This window comes from Acanthaster planci, linkage group LG13 (genome assembly GCF_054643075.1).
Source record: "Acanthaster planci isolate LZ-2023a linkage group LG13, COTS_SCS, whole genome shotgun sequence".
Taxonomy (NCBI): domain Eukaryota; kingdom Metazoa; phylum Echinodermata; class Asteroidea; order Valvatida; family Acanthasteridae; genus Acanthaster; species Acanthaster planci.
In genome coordinates this window covers 10,304,033-10,318,810 of record NC_141789.1, presented here as the reverse complement: position 1 = coordinate 10,318,810, position 14,778 = coordinate 10,304,033, and the positions used below count along the sequence as shown (strand labels likewise).

General features: G+C 41.6%; 2 protein-coding genes across 3 annotated transcripts; one reads left to right on the top strand and one right to left on the bottom strand.

Moving 5' to 3' along the window:
* Positions 1-1,242: 1,242 nt before the first annotated feature.
* LOC110985105 (ras-related protein Rab-28-like) lies at positions 1,243-9,985 on the bottom strand. Of its 2 annotated transcripts, none has more exons than XM_022245873.2 (8): positions 9,843-9,985; positions 8,808-9,267; positions 7,619-7,715; positions 6,965-7,053; positions 5,845-5,974; positions 4,276-4,379; positions 3,499-3,576; positions 1,243-3,354 (listed from the first exon to the last, which is right to left on the bottom strand). In XM_022245873.2, exons 2-8 carry the CDS (start codon positions 8,886-8,888, stop codon positions 3,259-3,261), a joined length of 675 nt encoding a protein of 224 aa, XP_022101565.1. In that variant the 5' UTR covers positions 8,889-9,267; positions 9,843-9,985; the 3' UTR covers positions 1,243-3,258. The 2 variants fall into 2 exon arrangements, with proteins under 2 accessions (XP_022101565.1, XP_022101564.1); XM_022245872.2 differs by having other exon boundaries at positions 9,796-9,982.
* Positions 9,986-10,244: 259 nt separating this feature from the next.
* On the top strand, positions 10,245-14,571 carry LOC110985092 (uncharacterized). The gene is made up of 2 exons (XM_022245843.2): positions 10,245-10,488; positions 11,739-14,571. The coding sequence occupies exon 2, from the start codon at positions 11,773-11,775 to the stop codon at positions 12,823-12,825; it is 1,053 nt and encodes a 350-aa protein (XP_022101535.2). The 5' UTR covers positions 10,245-10,488; positions 11,739-11,772; the 3' UTR covers positions 12,826-14,571.
* Positions 14,572-14,778: the final 207 nt, after the last annotated feature.

The following is a 14,778-nucleotide window of genomic DNA, read 5'->3' as shown; positions in this document are numbered from 1 at the left end:
AGTTGAAAAGGCAAGTATTGTAAAATTTTTGAAATTATCGGAATTTGTAAGGATTTTAACTTGCAAAATTACTTGAATGGAGAGAGTGCTTCGAAAATGTAGACCGAGGAAATAATGTCTTTTTAGCAGCAAGATTGAGCATGGGTTGTAACATTACGGCGGAATGGGAGCGAAACTGCGTTATAACCATCTCATATTTTTTACAGGTTTCCGCAGAGGACTGGGGTTTGTAGCTGCCTGCTGTAACCCAAATGTTATGCTTTCTTACGCCACCTGGAGAAAGAATCAAAACCTGATCGTGCCCATCTCGATGCCCTCCTGAAAGAAATCTATTAGTAACAGGTCTAAAGTAAAGATATGTTTGTTCCTCGTTGTAGCCATCCTTTCAAGCTTCAAAATACCACAAAGAACAGATTTCGAGAATCCCAGTTTCTTGAATTCTTATGTGATTCTTCGGTTTCCACTCTTCTTATAACATAGCCATGATTGTAACCAAGTAATTTGTCAAACGAGAGTAACACACTTTGGCTAGTAATGATGTCATTTAATGCATTAATGCCCGAGTCTGTGCAGCACATGATGCTGCATAAACGATGAAATTTGTCGAATAGAATGATTTCTATAAAATGCAACGAAAAGTTTGCAGAGTACAATGACTAAGCTTAATATCAAGTAAAATTGTTTTTGCCCAAAGAAACATATAATTATTTTCAAGAAATGGGTCGAATTTGGCAGATGAAACTAATCTACGCACAAGGCAGAACGGAATGGCGAAATCGGAGAACGCGGGAAATAGCGAAATCGCCGCACTGGACAGTGAAATTACAAAATCGAATAGCGCAAAGCAGAATTGAACAGTAAGATTGCCGAATGGAAAGGTGACACTGTAAAATGAAATGGTAAAATTGCCAGATGGACCGTCGAAAATAATGAGTTGAATGAATGAAATTGGCGAATGGAATGTCGAAATTGACACATCGAATGATGAAACTACCAAACTGTATGATATCATAGCATGGATCGATGAGAAAGAATGGTGAAATGAAGAAAACTGACGATGTAGGGCTACCACCGATATCAACGGCGTTCTGTATGTGTTGAGCACTGAAATGTCCTTGTGTGTGAAAGTAAACGTACATAAACAATTTTGTCAATTAAAACTCCCATTTTAGGTGGCCTTCGTTAATGCATCAAGCGACAACAAAAAACACAAGATAAAGCATACTATATACGCCAATCCAATATTTCTCCAAACCTTTGTCATGTATTTGGTGCATACATTTTTGTCAAAACATATACATCTGATTCTCCAATTTATATTGTGCTCGTTAGTTTCAAAAACTTATTTCGCTCCACACCCTTTTAATCCGTCATACCGTGGCAATGCATTTTTTAAAAACACAATCCACTTAAATTACATAATTTACAACACTTCTCGAGTATTAACAAGTTTTTCTAAATCTTCAAGAAATACAAAGTACTCTCTAAACATTAACAGTCCAACTACATAAAATAAATTCTTTTGAAACAAAGGTATCGTCAACTACAAAACCAAGTCTCGAGAGTCAGTTTTTCAATAAGTACGTGTTGAAAGTTTTCAAAAGTACTGAATCGTGAACGATAGCTCCACTCTGGACTTAAAATACTTTTTTCATACGTTTGGCCTTTCTCAGCTCTCCATCTATATTTAAAGGGTAGCTGCAATGCATAAAAAAAATCAAAAATTCCCTTTTACATCTCAGTTAACCTTATTTTCAATTTTTGCTTCACTATTTTAAAGGTATTTTGCTGCCGTTTTATTTTCATGCTAATGGTTTCTATATTCTAAATTGTGATGTCATCCAAGGGAGACAATTTCAACAATGCATTGGTCTGTATTCAGAAAACTGCTAAACATTTTAGATTTGGTAGTCTCATTATTTTCTTGGGTGATTCACTATTTAAGTATGCAGAACATGCAACCCTTTCCCACGTGTTCATCGAGCTAATTTTGGGTTCACAATTTGAACACACACACACACACAAATGTCTTCCCTAGATGACATCACAACAAAGGCGCCCTCAGTTGTCCAGGAAAGCATGGGCAGCATTTAATGTTTTCAAAATTGCACTTTTCAATGCATTTGACTAAACAGGGATGTCAAATATTTTCATACACTGGAGAAAGGTATAAAATTGCAGAAAAATTGGTTCCAAGAAAATTCGTTGCTGCCGCACTTTAAGAGTGGAAGTGGTGATCAAAGAGGGTAATCATCCGCAAGGACATGTACTTTTTGCTTCCTCAGGAAGTAACTTTGAGACAAACATACACCCTATACCAGCAGTTTATCCAATGGGGGATAAGGGATTACTTGACCCCTTGTGATATTTTGTCACTTATTGGTGGGGGATCTCTTGGATAGGTAAATCCTGATTTATGCATTGTGTTACTTAGCCTTTTTCAAAACAGTGTCGCAACAGTTAAGTGTGCTTATACTTGACAAGACTTTCAGTGTGTGCTTGTCTAATACAGGTATGTACAATGCTGTTGAGTGAACAAGAGCTTACTTGGTTGAGCTTCAGACAATGTAGAAACTTGGAGACTAACAAAAGACCAGTGTGCAGTGATAAGATAACAAAATTAATGTAAGACATCAGACACTATCATTTTTGTCAAATTAAGTTTGATGTAGGAAAGTAACTGAAAAGTACTTCGGCCGTGTACTTTGCAAGCACTTTTGTTCTTTTTTTTTTGTAGTCTGTGCTGTACAGTTCACACATGTAACTACACGTACATGTATGTAGCAACCCATTGTGGTCATCGGCAGTCATTTCCACAACTTGTGAGTGAACTGGATTCGCACAACCTCAAAATTTCTTCTCTGTGCTGACGTCTCAAGCGAGATACACACAAAGAATTCATAGAGAGCATACCGCAATCATGGACCAGTTTGGTCAGAACAGTGAAAAGGCAATCAATATCAAATGGAGATGCGTTCTGCAGATTGTGAGCTCCAAATCACAGAGGGTGGATCCTTTAAGCTAGCAGCACTCTTAAGAGTCCGGATGATGAAAATTTCACCCAAGAGATGCTTAGAACCACGACAAAGTCAAGTAGGGTTATTTAATCTGCAGACACTGGTTGTCCAACAGCTGACACCAATGGTAATTTCCAGAGGTACAGACGACCCAAATCAAAGGATGTTGACTTTGGCTGTGTCCAATGTGCAAATTGTGCAGAGCGTGGATCAGCCATCTTGGTGGGCATGCTTTATGGGATCACATGACACAGCACATTGAACTCCTTGTCTGGTTGGAAGGGGGTCTGGGTAATGGATCATTGTTGTAGTTCACCACCTCGGCTTTCACAACCCTCTGATGAGGCTAAAGGTTAAGGCAAAGTGACCAACATTTGGGAATTGGCACTGATTTTTTTCCCCACCTTTTCTATTTGAAAGAAGGAACAATGAAGAATGTTTAATTTTCTGCAGTAGATACATGTACAACTGGTAAGGATACATTTGCCTGCTCCATTTCTGCTCGCGTTAGTTTGACACCAAGGATGTCAGCTGCTATCTTCTGAAAACAAAGGTCAACCTGCAGATGGTGAACACCAACAAACAAAAAGCAGAAGTTGTAAACACGCTACCTCTTAACCCCTTCAGGGCCGGATTATTTTGACAGGACTGCTGGGCTGTGGTATGCCATGATTGGAGGGCTTTGTCCAGCAGCAGGCCCCATTGAACCAGCAGCTGCATGGTGAATAGACTGTATGTGTGGTAAGCACTAATCCTCACAAAACAGTGCGGAAGTAGCAGTCCTCTGTAGCGAAGAGGTTAAGGTGACTCGCGGCAGGTTTTCCATCTCAATTATAAATTATTCCATAAACTTGTCATTTGAACATTGTTAACTGTTTCATTAAATCTGAGCAAAGAACTGCTGTCCAAGGCATTTTTGCATATTTGCAATTTAGTTTATGCTATGAAAGGCACATTTGGTGACCTCATTTGTCTTCCATATAAGGTATTGTGATTGGACGATGGATGACTGTCAGGATTGAGCTGAAAAGGCAACACAAGCTCCGAGTGCATCCCAGAGTGAGTGTTGAAATGCTTAAAAAAAGTGGCATCAAGCCTTGCGCTTTTTAATTCAAATATACATGTTACACGTACACAAGGATGATGCCAATGTTTTGACCGATTTCACCTTAGCTCCAGACATGTACATAAGCAAACAACAAAGAGACTCTGGTTTGAAATTCACGGGCTGTTTTGACTTTTGACTTTGAGAACTAACCGTGTCCCCCGTCTTTGAAGACACAAAGTGGCTGGATAAGCCATGGTCCTGAACCATTCGCTGGTGCTTGTCTGCCTTCACTGCCCGCATGTGCTCTAGATCCACTGAGAAAATCAGATCAACTGGTTTGATCAGAAAATATTAACAACTGCAAAGACCCTTGTGTGCCTCGTACCCAAATAAAGCTCATGATACAAGTAGGGCTGTCCCGAATATCCAAATAACCAAATATTTGATTGATTGTCAAAAATTTTTTTTTTTTAATTTGAATGTTCAAATGCAAAATTCAAGAAAAGGAACGGAAAATTTTCTTTTTTTAAATGAGAAAAATTCCACTATGGAGGCTTGTTTCAAACAGATTCAAATGAAAAGCATGAGAAATCTTACAATGATTTAAAAAGTAAATTATTCATTAAACAATTTAAAAGGAATAAAAATTTTCGACAGGGCTATAAGTCTTGCTTATCTCTTAAATCTTGCTAAATCATGGCTGGAGATACTCCTAAATGTGAAAAGCTATTATACTGATCATAATGTACAATTGTGTGCGTTACTGCAACTGATTTTGTATGTGGTTTGTTCATCAACAATCTGCCGGTTGGTACAACCAAATATTTGATCAAATTGAAGGTCTAATATTCAAATAGTCAAATATTTGAATTGACTCAGCCCTAGATACAAGTAGATTCTGTGCAAGCTGAACGCATTTTGTTTTTTTGTAAGTGGGATACAGAGACCTGCTTTCAACATAATTTGAGATAGGGGACGAGGCAAAAGATTTTCAGTTTGTCTAACTGGTCTTTTTACATGATACAAAAACTCAGATTGTAGTCAAGCCATTTCCCTTTATGTGTCTATTCGTAAGTCCCAAACAAGTTACGGGATGAACAATGGCAAAGGAACACTTTTGTCACATTTCATTTGAAAAGCTTGCGGCTTGGTGCAAGACTGGAGGGCCTGTGATGGACTTTGGAGGGATCGGTGAGTAGCAGCATTTTTCCGGAAGCACTCATGCTCAAGCTACTCAGGAGTGTTTCCCTCAGACAAAGATCATGTGAGCCTATGCTCAGGTAGTTGAAAACTGCTCACTCTACTCTGCCCTAATTGGTCTGTAGAACTATCATGCGCATGCTGTTTGCCATCCCACACGCTTCCATGAACACAGGACCCCACGGCACCATTCAGAGGACCCTCTCGCCCTCCCTAATCCTAGCCCACTCAATCATACAGAATCCATCTGGAGGTTTTTGAAGGATTGGATTGAGGAAGGAGGAGCCCAGTCGTTTCTACTCAACATAAATGTACATGTAGGGCTTGATGGTCAAGGGTTTAAGTACTAATGAAATAGAGTGAGACTGAGACAGGAACAACCAAGTCACTTTCAATTTGCAAGATGCTCAAGGCTTTACCGTTGGTTTCCTGCACAGTTGAGGACTTCGGAGGGCCCAGAAAACTTTCTAGTAAGACATGTAAGAATGCCCAGGAAATTAAATGTAAGCTTAGTCAAGAACCAAGTTTTGCAACAGTACCATTACATGGCTGCATTGTCTGAATCAGCACCAGACTTACTCTTGTTTGCCACCAGAGCTATGTGAGGGAACCGTTCCTGGTCTTTGAATACTTCCTTGACTTTAGCATACCAGTCCTCTATATTCTCAAAACTGCTGTAGTTGGTGATGTCGTACACCAACAGCACCCCCTGTGGAATTTCAAGAGCAAGCAAATCGGTTTCATCCAGCTGGTTCTGAATTAGCAATCTTTTAATAACAAACCTACAAACTGGTGCAACGACGCACCCTTTTTCTAATGCCAAATACTAAGATTGACAGAGATGCAAACAATACAAACAGATCGGCAATGGTGACGGATATTCAGAAAGCATAGATTCTCTTAATGATGTCGGGCCCATTATAAGTAATTATGAGAATGACCAAATGACATGTTTACCCTAAAATCTTGATAAATTACTAAGGGAATTGATAGGTTCCTGGCTGATCTTAAACATGTGTTTAAGATGGGCTCAGGACAATGAACATGACTTATGCCCAAGCCGCAGGTGAGGGTATTGTCAGCGTTGAGTCTCCTGAGCAAGGTCTTAAACGTTAGTTTAAGACCGGCCAAGCACATATTTCTTCCCATTCATAAATACCTTTTTAGTCAGAGAGTCAAAAGATGTCAACATAAAATAGATTTCCAGAGATATTGTTCTAGAGTTTTACTTTCATTTTCCTGAACACCCCCATTCATTTTATGGAATATTCCTTGTGCAAATTGTCCAATTGTCACGTGCACGGTGAATCGTGTGCGCACAGCCTCTTGACCAATCAGAATCGATTAAACTGTCTTGTATCCAGGAGCCAGCGCGTGATTTACGCAGTGGGCATTATCACTGCTCAGTGGGCGTTATCAAATGTTAATACACGGTCAAGTTGCACGTTGTTGAATAGGGAGACTGTCTGAGGTATTTATAAATTGGAAATAATACTTCCAAATCAGTCCCTTCTACTTGAAACAGCTTCTGCAAGCATTTGTTGCATGCAAATGCGCCGTGTAACTAAACGTACATTTTCACTCATGTCAACATGATGTGTTATTGTTAATCTCAATCTTCTTCAGATTTTCATTGATGTCTTGCAGTATATTTGACTTAAACGTTTCTCAGAGTTGGAGGAACTGCCCCGCTCCTAACCTTGGCTCCATAGATGTAGTTGTCCAGCATCTTACCACCTAGCGTCTGCCCCCCGATGTCCCACACTTGTAGGGTTACATGAGTGTCTTCTGTGGAAGCAGTGGAAGTCAAAAAGTTTAGATAGGACCAGCATTTCAGAAAGCTGGGGTGGAACCAAATGCCCCTCCAAAAATAAGAAGAGGAAAAGAAGACAAATAGAGGAAGAAAATATTCTTTTACTTTCATGTATTTTAATCACATACATGTAAGTAAACTACCCACTTCCTCCGTTTCTCTGCGGTACTAATTGCCATTCTCTTAGACAAATCCTGCAATTACCCAAAATCCTTTTCGGGGCTAAATTTCACAGTGACTAATATGTACACCATAGACACTTCAGGGGAAGAGTTCCATACATGGATGGCAGTAGTTATTTCCTACAGTGACCTACTAGACATCAGAAAGCAAAAACAAGTCCAGAAACGTTCAATTTAGGAGGGAAAATACGAAGTCATTTGCTGAGAAAACACTTAAAACTTTTCAGACCACTCTCAAAGGGTTTGTGTACGGGATGTCAAATGGCACCCGTGTATGGAACCCTTTCCGACCTCAGCTTTGGGGATCATAGTTTGATTAGACATACATGTATATCCTAAATGAAGCCAACTGTTATACCTCCAAGAACTATCCTTTTCAGGAAAAAGTCCAGGCCAACAGTCTGTTGGTACTGCTTCCCGAATTGATCCTGGGAGTACCTGGTAGCCAACGATGTCTGGACAGGGAAGGAAAATTGATATACCATTAACATTCTCTCCAGCACCCGGGCAAAGATTACCTTGTGCAGGTCATGGGATAATTTTAGTGATTACGTTTGACCGACGTTTTCTTCAGGCTGGTATCCCCGTGTAAGTTGCCCTTGCAATGTGGACACCATAATTCTAGCAGACAAGAAGTTGCTACATATATGTATATACTTGTATATATTTTCCTATCATCAAGGTGTAACGGTTTCATTTTCTTTGCTTTTTATCTCGAGAACACTGTACAGTTGACATACATGTTCAAAGATGCTGTCAGTGAACTTTATCTTTCTACACAGCTAAACATCTCATCTGGAGGTTGCACTAAAAATATGGAAAGAGTTCCATATACAGACAACACTTCTTGCCGCTACGCACAAACCAACGAGACTTGTCTGAAAAAACCCAAGTGTTTTCACTTTCTGATGGCTGTTGTAACAGTTTAAGGGATAATTACCCCGGTAGTGTTGTCCGTATATGAAACTCTTTCCAAAAAATTTACAGAGAAATCACTCCACACAAATCAGGGCATGTTAAAAAATGGACAGTGGTAATGGCATACCCTGTATACCTTTACTGATAGGAGTCATGCATCAATGAGCATCAACAAAACGTCAACAAGTTATTCAAGCAATTTTTGTATAAAATGTAAATTAGGATCCTACAATGTACATATCAAATTCAATGTATTATATCTATCTGAAATGATACCCGAGTGTTAAAATTTGAAAGACAAAGTCGAGCCTGTTTGTGCAGTCCGACCGGCCGCCATCTTATTTTCGCATGGACAGCAGAGGAAAGAAAGATGGCAGCCCCCATACATTGCCAAAATTTTTTCCTGCAAGAATCTGAAAGCAAATTTGATGTTTCTCTTACACAGTGGCAGGTGTTAGAGCCTCTAAAAATAATAATACCACTTTTAAATCTGCAGAAGGTATTTTCAAGTTGTTGACGCATTGTTGGCGCTAAATAGCATGACCGACTGATAGTGGTATGCATTTGTGTGCAAAAGTACTGAAGTGTTGGGCACAATGACCTATGTATGCAGACGAGTTCACATGTACCTTGCCAGATGCACCATCTCCTAGGATGACAATCTTCAGCTGCTTCTCTTGCTGGGGTCCCTCGCCTTCCGAGTCGGACATTTTGGTCAAACTTGTCCAGTCTCAAATGCCAATGTGTAAATTCTTAGAACTTAAATTCAAACTGCTTAAACATCTGCAGTGGTGTTTCCTTTTTTATTTGTCTGCAAAGCCTCTAAAACAATGAGTCCTGGCATACTCCTAACATCACAGCAAACACCTGAAGTGGTGTAACATCTTAAACTTTTGAATGCAAAATATGCACATGTCCATGGTGCTGGCTCGTCCAGAATCTCAATACTTCATGCTAGTAATCAACAAGCATCTCAGATGACATTTTGTGTCACAAATGCATACATTTGGTTCCAAACTCCACAGGGCGAGCCATGGCGAGCACTACAGACAGATGTGTTTGTGTGACTGCATTACTCTATCCCTTGATCTGTAACAAAAATACAAAATAAGAATGTAGGTTGTGAGCAATTTGAAGTCTGGGTGATAAAACCAAACTCCATCTGTCTGGTAACATCTGTACTAGGCTCCAGTGATCAGGATGGAGTGACAAAACTGGAAGTAAAAAAACTACTGTAGCAGTCTGTGAATTTTTTGTACTCCCTTTTTAGTTGATTGTCCTTTGAATGGGTGTTAATATTCAAAGCAAATCAACTCAGGATAAAGTACGCCCTACAATGAATTTGCGCAAGGTCCATCATATTTAATTCACAACATAGAGGTGGGAAAGTGCAACCTGTGTTAGTAAATGTACATCGCTACATGTACGTGGCATAGACCTAGTTATTTTAGCCTATCATGAGAAATTATCAGTGATGATGCAATGCCGATGGTAACTTTTTGTTACCTCGGGCTGAGATGATCTGTTAACAACAAAACCTTAAAAATAATTACAAAACGAATGGTAAAGGTTTCGAATACCGAATCGAATAAGCAATAACAAGACGAATTTACTCACAAAAGATAGTGTCGGCATCCTCGCAGTGAACAACGAAATGTACTCACGATATTTTTGTTGGGCTCCTGTTTTCGCATACAAACATCACGTCTCGTTGCAAACTGTTCGTATATTCGACAAATATCCCAATTGGGCTCTCTTCAGAGCTGCGACTTGTTTATGTGTTGTGGTCATGTCAACTGCTGTACATGTACTGTACATGCGAGCACTGCACCAACAACCGTGTAACGCCGCGTGCTCACTGCAGTAGTTTTGAACAGCGCCACCATTAATTTCAAAATTCGAGAGCCCTGAAAAAGGGGGCGACGAGTACCGCACGGGGGGTGGGGTTGAAAACAACAATTGACTGGTTCATTGGAGACATTCGAATGAAAGAGAGCACCCTTGAGTTTTTTTGTTTGTTTGGTTGGTTTTTTTTTGGGGGGGGGCATTCGTTACGCATCGAAACATTGCACATGTGTCAGGAATGAAATTCAGAAATGCAATGATATATTTCCGGGAATCCCCGTTTTCGCGTGCATTGAGAAATACACATGTATCGGTGCTTTAACAACTCATAAGCCGTATGCAGGCCTGCAGACGTTAATCTTTTTCTATGAGTGTGAAATAGATACTGTGCTCCATCACCGTGCCTTGCTCAGAGTAAAGTTATCAGTTACCATTTATTGGCTTTATTACTCCTCAACAAGATTGGTAAGTCGTGATCGTGCATGTCCACCTCGACTGAGCCCAAACGGCGCGCATTCAGTCTTGAAAAAAAAACCATCTCAGTAGTACTACAGTTGAGTCTACTGCTATCATGGGCCCAAATACAAATTTGCTATTATATCATTCTATCACCCCTGTGTAACCTTACAAAAATTACAGGCCAGATCAATGCGGTTAATTCCCGCCTCGTCATGCCGCACCGTTAGTTTGTCATACCAGTTATTTAAATCATTCGTCTTGGGATGCGTTTTGGACAGGCAACCACCTCAGATGGATTCTGAGGTTTCATCAGTTTCGTGACAATCTTCCCAGTCACCGGATGGGTCGAGATCTCACGTTATTAAGTGCATAGAACTTGGGAGCGTGCCTACCTCATTGGTCTGATTCCATTATAAAGTAGACCATCTACAATATTAGTTGATTTGACAACCTTTTCCTGCCAGGGTATTTCCGAAAAACCAAAATGTGACGATAATGATTTTCAAATGGATAAAAGTGAACATACAGGCGCGCGGAACCAAGGGGGTCGACCCCCCGAAAAAAGGAAAGGGATAAAGTTGGAAAAATGATAATTAAAAAGAACAACTAAAGTGGGTGCACCAATACCATTGTAAACAATGCCATAAAATGTTTTATCATTGTTTCCACTCGTCTGCAAAAATGAGACATTAAAACAAAATCTTCAGCCTGAACCGCCCGCGGGAAAATTCCTGTACCCGCCCCTGAACAGGACAAAATAAAATTAACGAATCATCTAAATTTTAGAGAGAGTGCTACACACTGGGGGAAAATGCATTATATCTTGATCGCATTTCTTCTCTGCAGGGTAACACAATAGGCCTATAACTACAAGTGTTAGATGTTCAAGTTGATCACCTGTCCTTGGATTTTCGAATTGTCGATATTTCAGGATTTGTTCACACCATTGTCATTTTCCACTTGAGGAAGCGAATAACACGTCTCCAACCCAGACTAAAGCGGCGTTTAAATTATGAACACGCATTACACCAGGACAAAATCGAGACGCGGCGAATTGATTAATAGAAACCATAATCAAGACGGTGAAAATAAAAAGTATAATACTGAAGCACAAGTTGGACCCTAGTGAAAAGTAGTCATGTTTCCTGTATGACGCATTTTATTGCCGTGAGAAATCTGTTGCTTTGTCACGTTGTGTCAAGGTTAAGATTTAACCGAGTTAGGCATAATGCATTTATTCATGTTTCTTTGAACAGACAGTTTGAGCTCACTTGGACTGGCATTTAAAAAATGGCAAGGAACCGCAACTCCTCAACCGTCATGCCTGCCGATTTTGACAGGACTCGAGCTGTTGCCGTTTGTAATCCCATGGCACCTCCCCTCCTACCAAAAATAGTCATCAATGCGTTACTTACTCTTCAAAGGAACATCACTGCGGGCAGAGGTGATGGGCTTGAGCAGTTTCAGTCTGCGGAGGAGCGAATTGCCGATGCTCTTCGCCGTATGTCCATGACATACACGAATCTGGGTAAGGCGCATAAAATCCCGCAGCCTGATTTCGCGGATGCTGCGTACCGATGGGCTTATGTGTATCAGTACCTCACAAAACATTGCCACCTCATTTATCAAATGCTCTGGCTACTACTGCCGTTCGACATTACCAAGCGGTGGCTGGAGAGAGGCGTTGATGTCTGCTCCGTCGGAGGAGGCCCGGGCACCGATGTCATCGGGGTTCTCGTCTATCTCCAGTCCGTGAGGTCCTATCTCGGCAAACCGGCCTGCGAGCGCGTCGTCGGGCATGTCCTCGACAAGTTTGCCACGGCGTGGAACGGGGCCTGGTTGGCTATTCGGGAAAGTAATTCCGTGCTTAAAAAGAGCCAAATATATTGTAAGTATATCGCCTGCGACCTTCTGGCTGACTTGCCGACAGCTGCCATGGAGCAGGAGATCCGACAGGCCGACTTGGTGACCATGATCAAGTCGTTCTCCGCGTTCGTTGCATTCATGCGGGACGGCCGCGACATTAGGCAATGTGCGGTGGCGAAACTTCTGAAGCAGATGAAGCGAGGGGCGGCTGTGCTCTTCATCGACAACAAGGATGAGGCTTACGTGGACAGAGCCTCGTCGTTGAGTTTCATGCCCAAGACCCAAAATAAGACACTTCTGCGAGACATTGCTAAGCCAGCTGGGCTTGAAATCCTCGGGCAGTGGCACGGCAACACCGAAACCTTGTTACTTCGGGAGGATTACCGTGACCTGAAGCGATATCAGGAGCAACTCCGCCTGGACTGGAACCCGCTTCGCAAATGCGCAGTCAGTGTGTTCCTCCTGTACAAGCCCTAAAAAACCCCAAATTACTGATGACTCGTAGCCTGTTTGTTCCACGCGGATCTGGATCGCGATCAGTGATCCGACACTGGTTCACCGACACCAGAACCTGCCTCGTGGATAGCGCAAACCAGCTTTCAGATCATTGATCGAGACCCAGATCCGTATGAAACAAACAGACCCTAGCCGTCAAAACGTGGTACATTATGCTGCCGAACAGTAACATGAGACGACGGATGATGTGTCCACGTCAATTAAAAACTAATAGCGAGTCTGAAATAACAAATTATACAGGACGGTATTCCGGAAAAACCAAACCCCGAGGAAAGGGGTTAATATGCCCAAACCATAAGATATGATAATAATGTATAAGGATCTCTGAAAAGTAGAAGCAGTATTCGTTCTAATGATACCTCTTGTGGTATCCCTCCTGTCATGCATGACTGAACACCATTGTCTTGAAAAGGGGCATCGTCCGAACTCAGTTGTCACACTTTGGATAAACCTCTGTTATGCTTGTAAAATGGTAAAATGGCTGCGAGTGAATTCATTAATCTCCATAAGCTGATTTAGGGCATTGCGAATCCAGATTTTTTAAAAATACGTCCGTGACTGTGATTGGTCAACGCGTTGCAATCTCTTGAAGACAACCACCCCTATAAGTGTAAGAGGAGAGTGGTACGCGCTCACGAAGGAGATGGTCTGTTGACTTTGCCCAGCGCACACTCGATGCGTAGCATAGGCGTGACCCTAGCAAGATGTGTGTAAACTGAGCAGTAGCGTATAATACTAAGGGGAATGGAGGCACGACTCCCGCCGCTTAAGGGGCTGGGCTATGCATTCGCTTAGACTAAAATATTCTAGGAGGAAAAATCAGGTGATAGTGCGCTTTGATCAGTGTTTTAAGTGTGACCAAACCCACTGAGTGGCGGCCCTCTAAAAACAAGGACCCCAAGTACCCCCTCCAATATGTACCCTGTTACGCCACTGCATTCACGCAGAGCAAATTTTTGGCTCTGGATGAATTTCAAAAACGTAAGGATCCGCTCCGAGCAGGAACAAAGGAGGGAGTGTTTTGAAATAAAATCGCTCGTCACCAAGCGCTCGAACAGGGCGCTGGGAATGGCTGAGGGCCTTGCACAAATTTTTGTGAAGGAAATATACCACACGGGGTCACAGCTTTTGCGACGGGCAGAGCACTGTGGGTAAGTTTCCGCCAGGCGCGCGAGCATGCTCAATGTGGCGGTTACCAATTCTCGCTACCGTCATTAGTTCATCCAAAATTGATCAAAATAACCAACGATTTAAAAATTTACTGCCCAAAGACACGTGATCAGTGATAGTGAGAAGATAAAATAACGTGACTGTAAAAGGCCACGTTTTCATCACAAAGTAGACACTCGTCCGAGTCTAAGCATGCCTCACGCGCACGCATGCAGCACAAGTGGGCATCGTAAGTGATGTCCAGCATTCGGGTATAGTCCATTTGCGACGCCACACAATTGCCAACTCAGTGGGCGGTAACTGTAATAAACACGACCTTTGGTCAAATTCACCTATTTCAGTTCTTCATAAATAGTGTTATGTAAGCTATTTAGCGTAGAATGTGACTTTGCATAAATTAAGGCTCAAAGCTAACATTGAAGGCGACGGGCGTGGCCCACTTGTGGTCGTCAGCCTGTCCACGGGGCACATCTCACCGTGATTTGTGTAATAAGTTAATTTGGTTACATTAAATTATGCTTAATTGGTCTAATAGTACATTTCGTGCGTCGAGCTTCCTTCATTTTGTGTAGTCACAATGTTCTCAGTGAAAAGTGAACAGCATGATAGAATTTTTGTCTACATCAACAGTTAATCAAGACAAACGACTCTTGGCGTAACGGCCGGGCGAGTGTTGGCTTTGAAAGCGACATGACCACCGGTCATCATGGAGGTGTTTGTGAGAATTATTTTAAGAAGGGGAAA